Source organism: Eulemur rufifrons, chromosome 8 (assembly GCF_041146395.1).
Source record: "Eulemur rufifrons isolate Redbay chromosome 8, OSU_ERuf_1, whole genome shotgun sequence".
Taxonomy (NCBI): Eukaryota; Metazoa; Chordata; class Mammalia; order Primates; family Lemuridae; genus Eulemur; species Eulemur rufifrons.
The window spans coordinates 35,525,088-35,546,275 of NC_090990.1; the positions used below are offsets into that span (position 1 = coordinate 35,525,088).

General features: G+C 45.4%; 2 protein-coding genes across 7 annotated transcripts in view; both read right to left on the minus strand.

Annotated features, from left to right (window-relative positions):
• The window catches only part of AGBL4 (AGBL carboxypeptidase 4), a 1,250,690-nt gene that overhangs the window by 213,851 nt on the left and 1,015,651 nt on the right, over positions 1 to 21,188 (minus strand). The gene's annotated exons all lie outside the window — the stretch shown is intronic.
• The window catches only part of BEND5 (BEN domain containing 5), a 48,287-nt gene that overhangs the window by 12,464 nt on the left and 14,635 nt on the right, over positions 1 to 21,188 (minus strand). For 2 of the 4 annotated variants that reach the window (XM_069477902.1, XM_069477901.1), the window contains 3 exons: positions 20,308 to 20,441; positions 17,876 to 18,342; positions 2,003 to 2,151 (listed from right to left, as the gene is read on the minus strand). In XM_069477902.1, coding sequence (XP_069334003.1) covers positions 2,003 to 2,151; positions 17,876 to 18,113 — 387 coding nt within the window. In that variant the 5' untranslated portion in view covers positions 18,114 to 18,342; positions 20,308 to 20,441. The remainder of the gene's footprint in view (positions 1 to 2,002; positions 2,152 to 17,875; positions 18,343 to 20,307; positions 20,442 to 21,188) is intronic. The other 2 variants (XM_069477900.1, XM_069477904.1) reach the window with 2 other exon arrangements.

Here is a 21,188-nt window from a genome sequence, read left to right on the forward strand (position 1 = left end):
AAATGTTTTATGGGACAAAACTCACTTCCTACTAAGAAATGGATCCCATTCCAGTGCTCTAGGCCTTGCAGAGATTAAGGCCCCTGATCCTGCAGAGAGAAGGAAGGGTCAGAAAGGACAGCAGAGCCAAGAGCAAGGAGGGCTACTTCTGGGATGTGGGAAATGCTCTCTGGGAAGCTGCCATCCACTTTCAGCATGTCTGTTTTCTTTCCTCCACCTTAATAAATCTCTCTGCCTGACTACAAATTAGGTGCAAACAAGAACCAGGTTTGTCTTATAGCAACATCCTGGCAAAAACCAATGAAAAAACAAAATAGGAATTTTTCAAGATTTGTTGTTCAACTCACATGTAAAAAAAATTAAATGAAGTTTGAGATAGCCATTTTCTGGGAGAAGAATGCTATCTTTGCAGAAGGGGCCCCCATAATGCTCAGAAACTGTCCATCGGCTTCAAAGCAAGAGAGAAATAGATTTCTCTTGGAAGCTACTTTAAGAAAACCTCTCTCGTCATTCCACAATGTGATCATGACTAAAAGGAAATCAACAAACAGAACAGTCCTATCTTCTTTTAACTCCAGTTAGAGAAGGTCTACCAAACTTAGATACACAGTTTGAGTCAAAAAAAGGCATATGGAGATCATCAGTCAGCTCCCACCTTTCACAGATAAGACACTGGGGCCCCAGAGAATTGAAGGACCTGCCCAAGGTCACACAGGTAGGACAGAGGTAGAGCTATGCTAAGAACTCAGGCTCCAGGATGCCTGCTTCTGCTCTGTCCTGCCGCCTCTCCTCTGCAAAGCTGACTTTGCAAGCCTGTTGAATGGAGCGAGGCCAGGCCTGTGGCCTGGCCCATCAGCCTTGCCTCTGCAGGGGAGGACGCGCTCAGTGGGAGATGCAAGGACTGACAGCACATCCAAGAGAGCCCTGAAAACTAATAGGTTTCATTTCCTCAGCTTGACGATATTTGCTTTGGCTCAGGATGGCCAGCTGCAGGGATATATCTGTACAAACCCAAATAAAACAACCTTTTCTTTCTCATCAACCCACCGGGGAATGATACTAGATAAACAAAGACCTTTCGAAGCATGAGGCAAGAAAAATGAACTGACGCAGATGACTCTTTAAGGAGAAAGAGAGGTGATGTCTATAATGTGTGCCAGGGTGGCAGAGAATATAACACTAAAGCTGGATTTTACCAGTGCCTAGATAAAAGGGTCTGATATACTTCTTTGAAGATGAATTCATTTCGATGTTAGAAGGATGTTAGGACAGCTTCCTCCCATGCCCTGCTGCTATGTCATCATGCGACTTTAAAGGCTTCCAAAGGCTATTCTATTAGTTTTCAAACCTGTATGAATACAATTACTAATCATGCTTACATTTTCTTTCATGATTTGTTTTCACGCATCATACAAGAAAATCTGAGGAGTTCTATGTGGCCCTGGGACTGTGGGCTAACCACTGCTGAATAGACAGCGCAAAGGCGGCTTAGGGACAGAAGGCATGTCTCATTCCCACCTGTGTTCATAGTATCTAGCACGGGGCTTGGAACATACAGATACTTCGTAAACAGAAAACAAATATATATTGAGTTATCACGTGTAAATCAGATACTTCATTTCTAGTTCACCTGAGAAATTTAAGCATCTGGTTTCATAGAAAGGTAGAACAAGTTTCATTGCACTATCATGGGAATTTTTAAAAAAATCTTTCTCACTAATAAGCTATTTTAAAATGTCAGTTTAGTTTTATAGTTGCTTTGGCCCAATATGTTAAAAAAAAAAAAAGAAAAGAAAAAGAAAGAAAGGAGGAAGAAGGAAGAAGAAAAGGTCCTAGCAAAGCTACACTAGTTATAAGAGAAAAATTCCAGAAATAGTCACTCAGGGCTAGGCCAAGAGGCCAACCAGTCACGCTGTGCTGTGGAAAGCTCCCACCATACTCTCCATCTTTACGCTGACTAACAAACACTTGTAGGGAATGGATATTGAGCTGAAAACACTACCTTGCCATTGTCTAGGATATACTTGTCCATGACAGGCGCAGGAGCGGGGTAATAGGACGACGTATTTGCTTCCTCACTGAAAGTGCTCCGTAACTCCGGTTCGGGCTCGAGACATTCTGACTTTACTTTTTCCAGGTCAATGGCAGGACCTAGGCAGTTAAGAAAAGAAATCTGTCTAGAACTCCAAGGAAAATAAAAGGCAAATATTTTTAACTATGCATCTATCAGCACACAGTGGCACAAAAAAATGCTAGCTTATTTTTGTCCATTGGACTACACTTAAACCCAGACTCAAAAATAATATGAGGTATGAATGTCACAAGGGAAAGGTGAAAAACTGGAAGACAAGAATGGACCAGACTCTAATTATGAATGAAGGGCACTGTTCTAGGGTGTCATTGTCTAAATGGAAAGGCAGGAGACTCAAATTCCTGTACAGGAAAGAGGTTCTGTTAAGACTGGGTTAGAGGAGAAGGGGTGGCAATTACTGGAATATGCAAATTGTATACTTGCCAAAAACCCCACTTCAGCAGCCTACAATGGAGAAGGCCACAGCAGAAGAAGGGAGGTTAGGAAAGCTATGAGGAGCAATGTGAAGGCCTCTCCTCCCCAAGACCTCATATCTAGACAGGAGCATTTAAACCAAGAAATTAAATACAATACAGATTAAGTCCCTGATTGCCTGAACCAGCAGCTACTCTGATTTTTATTTTAATGCAATCAACACAATTATGTGGGGTTTAAACAGTGACAGGAAGCTAGATAAACGGTGATAGTTTCTAAGGGGGATATTTTTTTCTTTATTAGCTTTTAAAAATGATGGGACTTTTTTTTTTAAGTCACCTATTGTGTCTTCATTACCAAAGGGCAGAGAAACAGGATGAAAATGGGTAAATAAGGCTGAATGACCTGATTAATTTTTGTGGGAGAACAACGCCAAAGGCCAACAGAATTTAGCATGCTGAAAATTCTCCCTGTGCACACACTTGAGGAGTTGACTGACATCAGAGATTCAGCTACTGCCACACAGCTCCCTATGGCTGTGCATACAACTTAAGTAATGGAGGAATTCACAGTCCAGTCTTCTCTAATGCTAAACATGTGGGCAACTGGGTACAAAGCTCTTTACATATTAAAGCCCTTTGCAATAATCTGGTTGCAACTCTGTGTTCAGTTGCCACATCCTAGACTTTGGTTGGTGGTAGGGAAGGTATTGGTGATTTTGTTACTAAAATTCCTCATGACAGGGCTTCTCAGAATGAGAATATCAGTCCTGAGTTGCTGGCAGCTGCCAACTGCAAGATAGAATCTTTGTGGTCTCCAGAGAGTTAAGCATGAACCTCGCACAAAGCTGAATGCAAGATGGTTGGGGAGCAGAACAGTGCAGGTGAAAGAGCTTTCCTCATCTTGGTAGAGATTTCCAGTCCCACTCCTGGCTCTGCTGCATTTGAATTGTGTGACCACAGGTGAGTGAATGGCAGATGCAGAAATTGGCAGAGTGAAGGACCAATAGCATCAGAATAATTCTGATAGCTTCTTCCAATAATGCTATCAGATTCTATTCAAGAGTTGGGCTTAGGTCTTATATTTCCCTTGTCCCCAGCACCTGGCACTGAGTAGGTGTTCTTTGACTATTTGCTAATTAAGTAAAAAAATGACAACAATGAATGAATAATTCTAAAGTTCCAGAAGCAGATGCCAAAATTCCTCCTCTCTGTGTGGGATTTCAGGTTGAATTTCTGAGATACAAACTCAAGTGGAGCATTTGATCTTTTCTTAGACCTGGGAAGAGGTAATTACTGCAGTTTCCCCTAAAGCTTGTGGCTGAGTTGGCATCTGAGGTCTCTTTCCTGTTCAGTGACAAGAGGAAGGGATGGGCTGACAGGAAGAGGTCCACATAGCTACTAGCTCACACGTCCTCTTTGGCAAGATCATGTTCCTCCTCTAAAGCCTACCTTTCCTTCCATGAGAGGTGGCTGTTGGGCAAAAGAATGTATCCAGTCCAGCTATGATTTCCATCTGATTCTCTCCCATGTGTCTCCACAATGGCTACCAAAGAGATCTTCCACATGACAGTGTCTTTCCTTGCATAGGCTCCCCACTACCCTCTCATTAAGTCCCACACCTTCTTAAGGCCCAGAACAACTGGCATCCTCTCTACCTCCAGGGCTCACTTCTTGCTCCCCCCAAAATTCACCTCTGCTCAGGTGCCCCAAGTGCCATGTTGCCCCAGGCCTCTGTGCTGTTGTCTTGGCCTTGAACCTCATCTGTCTGCCAACCCCTCAGTCAGACTTTAGGACACAGCTCAAGTGTCTCCTTTGTGAGGCCTTGATCTGATCACTCCCAGGTAAGGGTCTCTCTATTGTGAACATTTTTAGCAAATTATGTTTGCAATTATCTACCTGCCTGTTTTCAACATTAGACTGTGAAGCTCTTCAAGAGCAAAGTTTTGCTCCCTTTGGAATCCTGGAGCCTGGGGCAGTGCCTGGTACATGGCAAGCTCTTAATGAATTCTTCATGATAGGAGAGGAGAGGAGAGTCGGGGGGGCAGGGCACGGAGAGATTTTCACGGGCATCTGGGCAAAGATTCTGAAATAAAGCCCTGCTGCTGAGTGGGGGTGCTTAAAGGTAGAGGTATGGGTGGGTGGGAAGCTGTTCTGCTGAATGTCTGTAACCTTTCCTGCAGCCTGAGAAGTAGAAATCAGGACTGTTAAGTAGAAATCAGAAGCATCTAGTCAGGAGAATGGACAACTCAGATGGTTACAGTTATAGGCAAAGGACTCTTCCTCCACACTGTCCACAGAGGAGTTGGGTTGAGAGAGTCACCTCTCTGGCTCCATCCACTATTGGTCTCCTCCCCAGCGTCAGACTCCATTCTAGGCAAAGTGGCCTGACTAACCCTCTCCGCACACACACCATTCTTTCCTGCCTGCTAGTCTTTGCTTTTGCCATTCCCTCTGTTCAGAACATTCTGCCCATACGGATGTCCACTATCCAAACTCCACCAGCAGTGCAGGGCCTCACTCAAATGCCACCTTTTCCACGAGGCTGCCCTGTCCCCTCAAATGGAGGTAAATAAGTCTCTCCAGTGCTTGGCTTCGGATTTAGAGTCAGAGTGACTGGGGTTAAGTACTGGGTTTGCCACTTACTATTTAGGTGAGTTATAGTGGAGGCTCCACTGTCCTTTGGACCCTCCCACACCCTCTGTCCCCACTCTACCATAATAATCAGATGCACTCATTTGTTTCTACTCTGTCTCCCCGACTAGACTGTGAGGCTTGAGCAGCCAGGGACTGTCTGTTTATGACAGAGAACAGGGCTCACCCAGCACAGTGCCTGGTTCAAATTCTATCCTCAAGATATAATTTACACATAAATAATGACTTAACCTCTCTGACCTTGTTGCCTCACCTGAAAGGAGGAAAGATAACAGTGACTTGGCAAGACTAAGGATTACATGAGTGAGCCACATATATGAAATGATTTTGGAGTGACTGCTTGGTAAATAGTGGTTCACTCCCCCTACACTGCGCTCTCCCCCCCACGTTATGCTTGTGTCCTTAAGTTCGTCTCTACTAAACCTTGCGTTCTGTGAACAGAGCCCCTGCTGTTCTGCCTTTGCCGCTGGGGCCTAGCACAGGCGTGGCACACAGCACGACCCTGCACCCCACAGCCCACCCGCTCTCCACAGGCTCACAACAGTCTCTTCAGGGACTGACAGAGTTTTGTCAAATACTGAGGCTGTTGTATGGGGATCTCTGGCTCTCAAGGAAAATGATTTCCTAACATTCTCAGTCAGTAGCATTAGTTTAACACCAGGTCAGGGCTCTCTGCAACAGTCTCCTCCTTCCAGGGCGTTATATACAGAAGGTTCCTGGCGCCTCAGCCTCAGCAAGGGGGGACAGCTTGGAAAAACCAGCCAAAGGCACACGTTGAAAGGGACCTTTGAGGAGACCTGGGTGTGAATCCCGGCTGCATGACTTTGGGCAAGTCAAGTCACCTCGCCTTTCAGCAGAATGGGGATTCGGGTAGCCGCATGCGGGCTGAGGATGCCTCTGCAAGGGCTGAGCACCGGGGCGGGCACAGAACAGAGGCTCAGTGATGGCAGATGAATGAAGGAAGGAATCAATCAATAAAGCGTGATGTTTAGCATCACACAATCAGAAGGAAAAGGAAAAAAAAAAAAAGCATGTGGTTTCTTTGGGGAGAAGAGGAGGGAGGGCCTCTAGTGCTTTTAATTTAAGAAGGGGGGAAAAAATCACTTCATTGCAAATTTTAGTCGGCTCCACCACCAATGTTGGCAATTTACATCTCATTACAACAAATGCTTCAGATTGCTGTTTTGCTTTTAAAAATTTCTGAGGCATTGTTCTCCCTCAAACACATGTGACCAAATTAGCCACAATAATAAGCACTTGCATTAAGAGAGAGCATTGTATGATGTGGCGCAGATATTTAAGGTAACAAAGGAACTTTTTTTCACTTTGTGAGAAGAGTAGGCATACAAAAAAAAAAAAAAAAGCCCTTTTGATCCACTTGCATGCTGGTATTGACACACACCGGAGGTTTATTTTGGGGAAAATATACCTTCCATGGAAAGAACCCTCTCAGCTGGGTAAAGGAAGCTTTTAAAAGAGTATAAAAGGTAGTTCTTGTCTTTCCTTCAGTCATTCATGAGCCTGTTCGTCACACAATCCCTGACTGCATATCAAGATCCAGGCTCTGTAAGAGGCACTGGGGACCCAGAGACAAATAAAGAACGTCCCAGTTCTGGCGAAGTTCAGAACTTAACATGTGAAACACTATTACATCGCATACAAATCGCTGCGATTTGATGGATGAGCAACGGATTTAGTGTTAGAAAAACCTGGTGCAAATCCTGGCTCTGTTATTCACTTAACCTCTGTGGCTTCTTCCATAAAATGGGAATCATGGCACAAAGTGAAGGTCTTTGTGTTTGTTGGTACCAGTAGATGAAATTACACCATTCTCTATTCTTGTTTATATTTCAAATTGGACAAATGCTGCTCTTTCTGAAAAGGTTTCTAAAAAGTTAATGTTTGTGTGACTTTCAGAAGGTTTAGAAATCACCTATTTCTTTAAAGCACATGTATGTTTGGACACTAAATACCATTTCTGATTTCTGCTGAAATAGAAAGGTTAATAATATTAAATATTTTTTAAAAAGATTAAATCTTTCTATTCTGAAGGTAAATAGGAAGTTTCTTTGTTATAGGTGCAATTTTGGTTTCTACATAAATGCAAAGTGAATCAAGTCAAAATTCTTAAATGCATACAGAAAAACCTACTGTGGCACAGAGGGTTCTAGATTTGGCAGAATAAAGATGATTTCACTTTGTGGAGAAGGACCCGAGCGGCGGAACACCTATGCAACAATGAAAGAGGTAAACAAGGGCCTTGGTAGAGACCGGGGAGATGACCCAGGGCTGGGTAGGAAGAGAAATACCCCTCTGTGCACCTTGTCATCCCCTTTCAGAAGGCATCAGCCACGGTCACCTGCTGCTGTAGCTGTGCATCTGCTTCGTAGGCACATTATGCTTTCAGTGACAGCAGAGATGAATCTGGTCTCACTCCTTTAGTGAGAATCTACTAAGTGTATACTAAGTGGCAGCCCTGGGCTAGGTGGCGTTGAGTGCTTCCCAGTCCAGCAGTGGAAAGAGGCAAGCAACAGACGGTTACTCCCCATGTGGCTGACAGGGTTGGGATACAGACTTTGGAGCAGAAGAAAGATGGGTGTTATATCTGGAGGGGCCCAGGAAGGCTGCAGAAGAATGGTCACAAACTTCTGTGTTGGAGCTTGGAGGACAGCCAGGAGCTTGTAGTGTATGAGGCCCTAGGGTGGGGTAGTTATCCTCATACAGTGAGGGCAAGCAGCACAAACTACAGGCTCACTGTTCACAAATCTGCACAGATTTGGGGAGGGAGCGATCACTGCTGCTAAGTGATCTTAGAAGGCTTCAGGGAAGAGGTGATCTGTGACTGGGGCTCTGATAAGTGAGTGAGGTCTGGGGGAGTGGGGGAGCAGTTGGGCAGGGACTCTTCAGGTCCTTTTCTTCCTCCCTCTCCATTTTCCGAGTGCCTTCTGTGAGTGAGGGTAGGAGCAGGCTTTGCTGGGCAAAGGCAGGAGAAGCAATTCTAGCACGAGCCCTGGAGTGGGCCAGATCCCTGCAGCTCACATGGATTCCTCTGCAGAGGGGCCGCTCCCTCAGGGAATCGAACTACAGAGCAGTAGAGCTGGAATGGAGCTGAGAGAGTCCCTAAGGGGAAGAAGCCCACCCAGCCAGAAAGAGGGAGTAGAAGCAGGCCCGGGTCCCTAGTCTTGGGGGTCAAAGTTTTCCCTCACTTGAAGAATTATAGATGCCCATTTCAAATGACATATTTGAGAAGGAAAGGTGTCCAATATCTACCAAGTGTCTTTTTTGTTAAAATCTTACATTGAAAGTATCTTTCTTTTTTTCTCTCTGTGGCACTTTTCACTCCACTGTCATGTGATTTTTTGTTTAACATCTCCTTGACCAGAACATAAAGGCCGAGGGGACGAGTAGTCTCTCTCACTCCTATATCCCCAGCAACCACCACAATGTCCCTGGTACATATTGAACACTCACTAAACATGTGTTGCGTGAAAGAAGTTAATCTTCACAGTGGTCTTGCAAAATCAATCTTATCTCTGTAGAGGCTCAGAGAGGTAAAGCAATTTGCCAAAAGTCACACAGGTGGTGAGTGCTCAAATTCAGGGTTGTCAGACTTCAAAGACTTGCTCATTCCACTACCCAGTAGGTTTTCAGCTAACTGCACTTTTCAGAGCTGCCCACTTACTGCTCACTCTGTGGGACCCTCAGCTCATCTCTGACTTTCTATGACCTTCCCAGGGGTCTGTGAAGAACTCCACATCAAGAGAGGGGGACAGTAGAAGAGGATTGAGGGGTCACCAGGATTCATCTTACCTAGGAGCTCGGAATCTATCCTCTGCCAGCTGGTGGCCAGAGAAGACTAGTGGCCACCTTCATCTGTGGTTCTTCTACCTCCCTCCTGCTCAACTATCTGGGCCCAGACAGCCTACAAGTAACAAGGAATGTATGTGCAAAACATCCTGCCAGAGAAGCACCAAAGGCCCATACATGCGCTCAATGCATGTGAAATGGACCAGAGTTGGGTGGGTTGGGGGTCCAAGGGGTTGTGGTGGGAGTAAGTGGGGTGGGTGGCACAAGGGCCACCCTCAGGGTCCTGAGTGGCTGCTGTGGGCATAGTGAGCACCTGCAGGCAGGAGTTATGAGGAGGCAGAGTTCCCTCATTGGTGGTGATGTCTCCCCACCAAATCAATCCATGACAGTGACCTTGCTTGATGCTCCCTTCATGCCATGATCTCTTCCAAAGGAGGGACCATATGGGATTCATCTTTGCTAAATGTTGATTGATTTACTTGGCTCAAAGGAAAACAGCAACTCAAGGGTTGAGGGACTGTACCCTGGTCACTCCAATGAGGAGGAGCCCCCATGAAGCCCCTGCTCTCACCTACCTCTGTAGCCTCATCTCTCCCTCCTACCCACTCCTCCACCATGCCATCCAGCCAGAAACTACCTTCAATTCCCTGAATAAGCTAGCTTCTCTTACAGCTCCAAATCTTTGTTCAGGCTCTCCTGTTGCCTGAGATAGTTCCTTAATTTGGGGCTGTCTCCAGCCACCCATAGCACCCCCACCCCAGCCACATATCCTCTTCTGTATCCTCTCCCCACACCCTGAAGCCCAGGACCAAAGCAAGGCTCACCCTGCATTTCAACTGTCTGCTGATGAGACTGTGACTTCTTTAAGGCAATAAAAGGAGCTTATCAGGTTGGTTTCTCTGTGCTCAGCACAGGTCCTGGAACAGAAGAAGAATCCAACAAAATGTTCTGCACAAAAACATTTCCCTACAGAGTTGTCCAATAATGGGATGGGCTGCACAAGAAGGCAGTGAGTGAGCTTACTGTCTCTAGGGGAACAGGAAGCTGGGTGACTGCTTGGCAGGGAGGCTACCGAAGTCTTCCTGTCCTGTGTAGGAGGCTGGACTAGGTGAACTCTGGGGCTCCTCATAGGACTAAGGCCCTAGGACTCTTAAGAATGACCTCTCAAACTCAGAGAGCCCCCTGGAGCAGAAAGGGAGGTTGTGGCCGGCCTCCGGGCACTGCTGACTGCTGGCAGCCCCACTCATTCCATCCATCCATCCATCCATCCATCCGTCCATGTCAGCTGAACACAAACCTTCCACTGCTTTATACTGATAAAACCCCACATACATAGATTCCACATGGTATAAACATGTTCTTTCCCCTCTCTGGGCCTCAGTTTTCCCACCTATAAGATGGGGGTGAAAGGTTGCATTGGGTTCTCTCTAAAGAGAGAATTTCCATGAAAATTCTAGAAATTTTCCTGAAATGGTGGGCATTTAAATTAAGCAGGAAACACCTGTCTAACAGCTCAAGGGTCCTGTAGTCCCGGAACCCACTGCAGTACATAAAGAAGGTCTAATCAGCAGAGCAGACAGAAGAGACAGCGCCGCAGAAGCACAGAGGCCGAGGGGCTCAGTGATCAGACTGCCTGATACACGGGTAAGCAAGACAGGCCTTGGTGTGAAACCTGGTTCCACCGTTTCCTGGGTGCGAGGCCTCAGGCAAGTTACCTAATCTCTCAGAGCCTGTTTCCTCATCTGATGATCTTATCTATTGCTGAGGTTGTTTTATGTATGAAAAGAATTTAGTGTCTGGCCCAAAGCAGGTGTTCCTAGAGGCCAAGTCTTTCCTGTAATGAACCCTTTCCCACCTCCATTTCCTGTCTGGCAAATCCAGCAGAAAACAGTCTTGTCACATGGCAGTACAGAAGGCAAAGCCCGGCTCTAATGGAGAAGAACATGTTCCTATTCTGGCAATGAGGGAAAGCCCAGTAACTTTCTCTGGATGTTCTAGATACCTGGGTAATTGGCAGAGGGAAAGCCTGGAACTGTTCCTCAGCCCCATCCCCACTGCCCCCAGGAAAGCAGACTCTAGGGGGAAAGGGGAAGGAGGTTCCTGAATTGTTCAACCACTGTGAAAGCAACCTTTAAAATTATCTGGGATGAACTGTAGCTCATTCAATACAAAAAAGTACTTCAAAGTGAAAGAAGACCAATATTTTTCAGCAAAACTATTCTAGTAATTCTCACTACTAGATCTCTTTCTGCCATCCGAGTGGAGGCGGCCCAGGGCACAATGGTGTGGCACCACCCTAGCACTGGCTAGGAGGTGGCAGGCAGCCTGTGGGCCTCCCAGGCCTCACTTCTATGGTGGGGATGTGAAAACCTGACTGGAAAAAATGGCTCATGCCCATCCTCTTCAGTCCTCTCTCAAATCGTGACAACTTTAAGTACTCCTGCTCAGGTGAGAACAAACTGAGAGCTGAAAGAGGTGGGAAGGAGCTCTGAGACAAACAGGCCCCAGGAAGAGAATCCTGGCAAAGAGGAAACTGAGCCGCAACTGGTGATGTCTGAAAGAAACCAGGGGGTCAAAGGGGTAGTTGAGAACTAGAGATGGGAAGATGGAACTCTGCCCAGGAAAAGTCGGGGGAGTCAGGGATGGGAAGAACTCTACAAACTACAGACCAGTGAGTTTGAAATCAAGTCCAAGCACAGGTGTAAAATAGACTATTCAAATATGATTTCTGGGGACTTATGAGGGGAAGTAGGAAAGCTCCACGAGTCATTAGGTATTGACCAAAGATTAAGACACATCAGACAACCACACCTGTGTTCCATTATAGGACAATGAGGTCCTATGCTGCGCCAAGCACTGCACATAGCATCTCATGTACATCCTCAAAGGATTCTACATCTTAATATAGGACTTGCTGAGCACTTACTATAATACATGCAACCTCTGGGCAGACGTCTTTACTGCATTTGCTCATTTAATCCTCTTAAGAACAATAATGGCCATTATTATCATTGACTCTGTTTTATAATGAGGAAACTAAGGCTCAGGAAGTTAAGTAACTTGCTCAAGGTAACAAAATTAGAACATAGAAGAGCCAAGGTTCAAAACCGCAATATTTCTAACCTCAAGGCCTATTCAGGCGCTTAATCACTCAGCTGGTTCTCCTGCCTGTATGTGGTGGGCTTTTCCATTTGATAAAGGAGAAAACAGAGACTGAGAATGGTTACATCATTTGCTTGAAGTTACATAGGTAACGAATTAAGAGAGGTGAGTTCAAACCCAAGTCATATCTATCTGTTGCCAAAGTCCAGGTTGCCTCCAGTACAGGGGAAACCAGCAGGAAGCATTTGGCTGACATTAGCTGCCTTTTCTAAGGCAACATCAGAGACCTGGGCTTAAAGAAACCAGCTCAGACCACAAAGGATTTTAAAGATCAAAGCTGGTATTTTAACAGACCTTGGACGGAACCCAAGGCACAAACCCAGAGGGTTACAGAGGTGTTAGCAATCTAGCTCTAAAGAGCCCAGACAGATACGCAGGCCACAACAGCTTTCTCCTTCTTCGAAACTTTAAACCAGCTTATGATCTGGCCAACAGGGACACTATCTCTTCTTTTCACAATTCTCCTCTCTCAAATGGAGATTATCCTTGCCTAGCCTTGCAATAAGAATATCAGAACAGCCCAAGGAGATAAAAATGTCAAGGTGCTTTGAAACCTGTAAAGTGCCGTGTGTGAATTACTGTTATTATTCTAATTACCTATGCCTCTTCTGGTCAGAATTCATCATTCCTGCCTCCATTCCCTGTCAAGGTACACACGAAACCTAAAACCATCTTCCACCTCCCTCCTGCAATTACGGCACTGATTTTATTCTGCCTGGTGTCACGTTGTGTACATGTCTGTGCTCTCCTGCCTGTATGTGGTGGGTTTTAAAATAACTATTTTATAGAGGAGAAAACGGAGACTGAGAAGGATTAAATTATGTGCTTGACTGTTGCAGGTGATGAAGTCAGAGGTGAGAGACTGTGCACCCTGAAGGCAAGGATGACTCTACTCCTCTTTATATCCTTCAGAGCAGTTCGGAGTCTCATTTGAACTGTTACCTGAGTCACACCAAAATGAATTACCTAAGTGGTTACTTACAGTGTTAAAAACTGAGGTGGTTACCTAAACCTTGGTCTTTGCCTTCTAAGAACAGGGGATCTAGCAGAGGAGAAACTGAGAGAGGCCCTAGACTTTAATGCATTCTCATTCAAGGGAGCTTATCCTTCCCACTGGGTCTCCACTGTTCTGCTTCCCCTCGGCCCCTTGGAATTCTCTGACGCTGCCAACCCCCAGTTTAGAAACACTACTCTAACCCACTTGGGAATTGTTTTTAAAAAGGGACTCTGTCTTGTTCATTTCCTTATTTCCAGCACCTAGCCCAGTTCTGGCACAATGCATACCCTCAATAAATGTTTGGTGAATAAAGAAAGAATGAATGAACACACACAAAAATAAACCTTATAAATTAGAACATCTTTATGTATTTTGCATTCTTTGCATTTACTTCTTTGGAGGAGAGTGGTGGGCAGGAAAGGGGGAAAAACGGACTGGTATTTATCGGACAGTGACAATATGCTGGCCACAGGGCTAGACTCTGTACGTATGCTTTCTCATTTAGTTTTGACACCAAGGACCCTCAGGAGAGAAGGGTGAGGTTCCTTAACATCAGAAAATGTTGTTTCCCATACTAAGAACATAGAAAAGGAAAGTTCTGTTTTATAAAGAGAGAGAGCCTTTTTGGGGTGGGGGGAGAGACAAAGAAGTCACCCCCATGTTGGCAACAATGAAGTCTAAGGGCTGAAGAAGGCCATGTGGATGAGGGTCCAGAGAGAAGCACACAGGACCAGGTGTCAGGGGATCCTTGGGAATAAGCCAGTGACACTTTCTGGGCTCATTTTCTCATCAGCAAAATGAGGGCAGTAGCCCAAATCCTCTCTAAGTTCATTCACAATGCCAGGACTCCCTGTTGTAGAGAATCTTTCCTGTTAAATCCATCGTGTATATTTTTGTGGAATGAATGTAAGAAGAATGAACAAATGAAGAACTGAATCATCCAGTGAAGCCTCTGAAAAATCTTATTATACCGACTTGATGCTACTCCCCACCCTCTGTGCGTGACTCCACCTTTCTGCCCCCAATCTCTGCAAGTTGCAGTATTACAACTCCTGGCAGCTGAAAGGGACCTGCTTCCAACTCTGAGGTCCCCGTCAGACTCAAGAGGGCAGGCTGCTACTCTCAGCTCCCTCCCATCCACTGCCTGCAGGACCCCCCTGCATGGGCGAGTCAGCAAGGATTCTTCCAGGTAGGTAGATTTCCTTTTAAAACTGAGCCCTTCCTGACCGGATGGCCTTCCTGGTCTTGTTATGGTGTGAATAAGCCAGCACTCGAGCTGGACAAAGTCCCTTGAGCTGGGTCCTGGGTGAGGTGGGCAAATGAAGCTACTCAAGGATAGGCTTCCAAAAGCAACTTTCAAGCCCGGCCCAGGGCAGAGAGAATGGAAAAGCCCAGGCTCTACATCAACCCCTGGCCAGGATGTGTTCCTTAGAGAGCATGTGAAGCTGAGAGTCAGGCAAAGGTCTCTTGCTCACTTTCTAGCTATTCACTGCCTTGTTTCTTGGTGGTGTTAACAGATGGTGGTGTTAACAGGGAGTTGTTACGGCAGGTGGGTATTTCCCAAGATTCACCAAGAGAGTTCTACCTTTAAATGGTAGCCCTTCCCCCAGAACTGGTTACCCTGCATTTTAATTATGTTTACCTCCTTCACTGCCCTCTCCCTACCTTCCAAAGTTTCAGTCTTCTTTGTATCTCCTCAAGTTCCTAGGTTTAGAATGTATTCAGTCAGTGTCAGCTGATTGACTGAATAAACAAATGAACAAACATATATAACCCCTTTTATCTTCTATAATATAGGAAGATCATGAGAGGCGGAGAAGTTAACTTATCCAAGGTCATACAGCCAATTACTGGGTGGGAGAGTCAAAATGAAAGCCAAAGTGAACCCTTAGCTCTTCCACTAAATGATGTAGAACAGGGGCCGATAGCAATGAAGCATCAACAGAATGTCAGGCACTATGCTGTGTGTCACAAGGGTGTAAGGGGGAGATCACCATTCCCATTTTACCAAGAGAACACCACTCTCTGCCTAGATTGCTCCACACTCCTCCCCACCCACTCACTTCTATGCCTAGGCAGCAAAAATTCATGCTCCCGGCTTCAGCTTACAAATTGTTTCCTTTAGGAAATCTTTCTTTCCTAATCCTCCAGAATTTGGTAGGTGCTCCTCCTCTGCTGTCCCAAAGTCCTCTATGCTTTTGTCCCTGTGATGACATTTATGTACTGTGCTGTCATTGATTGTTGCAGTACCCGTCTCTCTCATCAAACTTTGAGCTCCTCAAGGACAGACAGCAAGCGCTGTATCGCAAATATACTGCACTCTCATGGAGAGGCAAAATACCTGGCACACAGCAGGAGATTTGTGGAAGAAAAAAGATCAGAGAAAGGAAGGAAGAAAAGAAAGAAAGGAAGAAAAGTTTTCCAAAGTTAAAGAGTTGTGAAGTAGGGAAGTTGGGATTTGAATCCTGGACTGCCTGGTTCAGAAGACTATTTTCTTTCCATGAAAACATACAACCTCCTCTTAAGGGTATAAACTCTTCTGTTATATTCTTGTGGATTTATCCTAGCACTTGGCACATTACCATTCTCCAATTAACATGTGTTAATCAATTGACTTTAAGATTTCAGGGACAGTGGGTATGATCTTCCAGGATGCCTCCAGCCTGGAGAGCACAGGGCGGGTGTTCCACACATACTTGTAGCTTGAACTGATTTATGTTCAGTCCATTCCACTGCGATGATGACAATGACTCAGGTCAGGGAAAAGTTAGCCACCGACCCTTCAAATAGCATTCAAGACCTGTGGGATGAGCCTGGAAAGATCAGGACACTGAAACTATGGTGGGGTCAAGTTTATCTGTTTTAGGACTAAAAGAGGTACATAATAATGTAAATTACAGAGTGTCTTATTGCCCCAGAGGCTTAGGAGTGGTTTCTGGAGTTTAAACTTAGTTCAAGATATGTAAAACAGATAGTTTCCCTGGGAGTTGAAATAATGGTGTGAAGAGTTTTTGTTGGTAGTGTGCTTCCCCCACCCCCAAGAAGTTTACACAAGGCATAGTATACAGAGCACAATGAAAATAAAAATTATTCATTTTAAGATCATGAAATATTTTTTCCCTCTGAAAATTCAGTTCTCTCCCCCACTAGAAGACCAACACAGCTTTCTCGAATTTTTACATTTATGGTTTATCTTTGAGATTTCATTTTAATAAAGAACTTCAATAACTTCTGAAGTTCAAAACCATATGTGACCTTTAGTGTCCCTGTGAACTCCTACAGGCTATGATTTGGGACAGTGACCAAGTGATGGCAGAGTTGGGGAGGGGGCAAACTACCAGCCCATGAATCAGGTGACTTGGTTTGAGACAGAGCTCTGTCTCTGCCTCCCCACATGACTCTGGGTAAATCCCAACCTAGTTTCTTTCTCTGTGACAAGGGCAAGAAAAAGACTCTGCTGACTTCTTGGGCCATCCAAAGATCTACTGAGACACTGTCTTGGGGACATACTTTAAGAAGCAAAAGGCACTTACAAATGTAAGTAGGGTAGAGTAATTTGTTATCTAAACAAATCAAAGAGGGATGAAGCTTTACATATCAATTTATTATCTAGATAATGGAAACTTTCCTTCTTGATTATAAAATTATATTTGATTTAAACTTTGGGGGATTGAACCTGTGTTTCTAGACTAGATTACTCCTTTTTTCAAGCAAAACACACTGCCTAACGGTTATTAATTATTGTCCTTAGGGGCTATGGAGACTATGAACTTATACTGAGTTCCTCAGTATTGATTGCCCTCTGTCTTATAATTCTGGATTCTTATGTTCTGAAAGAGTTCCTCTGTCTCTTCTTCTCTGGTAAGCAGTCATTTCTTCCTGCTGCCAAAGCTGCTGCCCTTTAAATTTTCCCCAATTCTTGCTTCTAAACCACTTTAGATGAGAAAACCTGGTTAATATAAGAGCCTATTAAGTTCTTGTATGAGCAAATCAAATGGGTTTTATACATCTTTATACTCATCTTCCTAAGGTCATGTACCCCCCTGCTCAAGAGCTTTTTAATGCTTCCCATTCCTACCAAACAAGTCCAGATACCCCAGGCTGGTACAGTTTTCAAGGCCTTCCACCATCTGTCCTCAAAACACATTTGCAGTATTCCTTCTTAGTATGCTCCAAGTGTTTTCCCACAGTCATCAGTGTCACCCTTGGCCTCCTCTTGCACCTTGAAACACTGAACACCCACCAAGGTCCAATTCAAGGCCTATCTCCTTCCTGAAAGTCTCCCCACACCCTCGGTTACAAATAACCTTTCCATTCTCTGAACTCTCGTATCATTTTATCAGCATCCCCTTGTAGCATTTACCACTTTCTGACTTGAAGTAATGTTTTTAGGATCACGTCTAGGTCTCTTTACTATTCTGAAACCTCCTTGGAAAGGTTCCCTACAATCCCTGGTACTGCTTTTGCTGAATGAATATATAAATGAGCAGTGACAAATATTTTGTCAGCTCTTGTTCTCTGAGCCACGCTCCCTACTGTTCCCATAGCTCAGGCTGCTGCACACATAAGCTCCTCTCAGCTTCAATGTGAAAGGGGGTGACTCTTCTTGGAGTAACTGCTGAGCCAAGTGTCTGTCCTTCCTGGCCTCAGGGGTACTTGGCCTGCCTCTCCTGCTCTCCCTCCTGGCAGAGGAGCTGCACGGCATGTTCCACCCAGGTGGAGTGGGAGGTGGCCTGCCGGGGCACTCACCGCTGCCAAGCCGCAGGAGCAGCACATCCTGGAGCCTCCGGTTCAGGTCGCGCAGCTCCTTCATTTCAGACACAAGTGCCCCGTACTCCTTGAGCTTCTTGGCCTGCTGTACCAGCTGCCTCCGAGTCCGCTCCAGCTCCTGCTGGAGGTGGCGCATCTCTTCCTGTTGCTGCTGGTAGTTACGCAGCAGTTCCTCATACAGAGCCCGGGGCACGACAGCATCTTCCAGACTGTCCATGTCCTCTGTGCCTGGCGAGGCCTCCACAAAGACCTCTTCTGGACACGTGCTGTGGCCCAGGCTCAGGCCGTTCTGCTTCTCTAGCCGGGCCACCACTGCCTCGATGCTCTTGTGCGCCACTTCACTCGGCTTCCGCCCCTCAGGTCTCTGTGTAGGACAACGAGAATCAGTTCAGGCAAGGGCAGCTGGGACTTTCTTGGACTGCGGCTCAATATTTCCCCAGACAATCCTAAAATCACAGAACCACAGAACATCAGTGCTTGGAGAAACCTGTGCAAACACTTAGTCAAAGCCCTTCACTTTACAAATGGGGAAACAGAGGCCTAGCGTGGGAAACGGGTTTGCCCAAAGTCATATGATCAGTTGGTGGCAGAACCAGGATCCTGGTTTCCCAGGCCAGCACTTTTTCTGTTCCACCACTCTGCCTCTTAGATGCATATGCCATGACCACCCTTCCCAACTCTCCACTCCTACCCCACCCACAATGCCCAGGCGGTGACTCACACATGGGGGTGTTCAATATATATGTTTGGAGAATCAGGGAGAAATCAGGCCAGGCCAAGCTACCCAAGGGGAATCACACTCAAATCTCTTCAACAACAACAAATAACAACAAAAAAGGCATTCCATCACGTAATTCTTTTTGTCAAGAATGCTTTAGTTCACAAGGATGATAGAGACTCTAATCCACTCTAACCTAGGGCAGGGACCATGTCTTATTTTCTGTTTCTCCACTGCTTACTCAGAACTCATACTCAGCAGGGGCTTGATAAATGCTTACTCAACTGAAAAGTTCAAAGACTGCTAGCACTGAAAGGTACTTTCAGTCTAACTTCCTCTTTTTACAGGTGAGGAAATTGAGGCCTAGAGAGGGAAAGGACTATACTCAGGGACACATGGCAAGTTACAGACAGACTCAGAACTAGAATTTGTGATCCAACTTCCAGCACAAGGCTCTTTACCCTGTATCTGCCAGCCTTTCCCTCAGAGGACAGTGGATACAGATAGGAAAGTTCATTTAGAAGAGAATTAATTATCCAGGACTACCCAGGGGGATGGGGTTCAGCTGTCTGAGGAAATTCCAGTCCAAGTGCACAAAGCTTCCACTGAGGGGCAGTTGGAGTTACAGGACCAGCTGAATTCTTTACCCAGGGGAGGAGGGTTAGGAGCTCTCCTGACTGGGGTCATTTGTGGGAGGTGCAGAAAACTGAGGGCATAAGATTCCAGATACCTCTCACTAAGTTTCAGGGAACTTAAGGAAAACAAAACCAAACCATGACTCTGAGATTGAGCTACATGACAAAATCCTATGTCATTTTATCTGCTGGGAAAAGGGTCTGCTAGTGCAGATGAATTTATCAGCTAAAATTGTAATGGTCACCTTAAACATCTGGCTGCATTATCATACTATGAGACCTCTGGAGGCAGGACCTTATCTGGCTAATCTCCATGACCCCAGGGGCCGGCACAGTGCCAGGCCCACAGCAGGAGTGCAATGAATGCCATGAACTGAACTCAACTGCATCTTTTGAACTATGCCTTGGGAATGTCCTTGACCTTGTGTCCAAAATCAGACCATGGTCAATGCAGAAGGTATCCTTCCTTCTCTTCCCCCTCCCTTCTTCTGGAATAGCTATTGCACAAAAAATAGCTAGCTTGTTGAACAAGATTTTCAGCAGGTTTACAAAGTGAAGGCTGGGGGAGACCAAATGGGGCACACAGCAAGGATGCAATCTTATGCAAAAGTTTTCATCCAACCCAGGGTCCACAAATCCCCTCTGTGAATCTCGCTTACTTCCCAATGAGTCCACCCTTAGCTGTTTGGGCCATCTGATGGTGACTGGCTCTAAACTGCTGCCCGAGAACAGCTGCTTAACATTCCTGGAGCTCAGCAGTGACCTCTCCAGATCTGTGGGCCAGGGAGAAACACACACTTCCCAGTGAAGACACTGCAGAGACTGTGCAAACAGGACCAGGCTTGGTGGCACAGCATGATTCAGGGCTCCCTGGAAAGTTGGCCAGCAAAGCAAACGTACACTAGTTGTCCCAAACCTCCCCTACCTCAAAAAAAAAAACCATGGCCTATGACACTAGGGGACAATTACATGGGGAGAGGAGGCCAGACAAATTCTTTAGCTATGAGAAATCAGAAAATTCTCCCACATACTTCCAAAACCAGAAAAGATTTTGTTACCTTTATGTGTCTAAGCTGTAAATCTTCTTCCCCATAATCTTTAACTTCCCCATCTTCTTCTACGTGGTTAAGAGAAAGTTTGGGGATTTTTATTTTCTTCTGCATCACACTGTTTTCAAGGTCAGATTTGTCTTCTAAAATGCATATCAAGAGAACAAGGTTCATTATGAGTCAAAATGAGTCATTATGAGTTCAAAATGCCCCAAACCTCAAATGCTAGAAAATAATTGAGGCCAGACCAGTTAAAAAGGAAAAGCAAACAAACCCAGGGCCCGTTTCCTCCTGCATGCAGGGATCCTAATAAGAGCAGTGCAGATCAAACTCTAGGATCAAGGGTGTTTTCTAGAAGCACTGCCATATAAAGTATTAAAATAGCATTCAGTGAATTTGCTTAGGGGTTTCTCTAAGTATGTCTTAGAGGGAGGCCTTTTATGGAATTCTAGAATCTTGGAACCGGAATGGAATAGACCAGAATGGCTATCTGGTCTAAACTTAACTGGCACATGAATGAACCCCTCAACAATTGAGATCTCTCTAAGCCAAGTGTCTTCCCAGGAGAACCTGGTGGGTTTCTGCCAACTCAGGTATCAATAGGCATGAAAGGGATAATAGCTCTTTTGGCGGTAAGGCGGAAGCTGGAAGGGCACACAAAACAGGCTGAAATAAGGCGGAGATGGGAAGAGTAACAAGTAACATTTATTGCCTTTTTACTGGTATCAAATCACAGAATGACAGAGTTTGAGGGACCTCAGAGAGCAAGTTGTCCAACTCTCTCATTTTACAGATGCGGAAACTCAAACCCAGAGAATGGAAGAGCTAGGCCCACCATGTGAGCCTGAGAAAGAGGCAGGGAGTGGGAAACAGACCTCTAGCACCTCGTC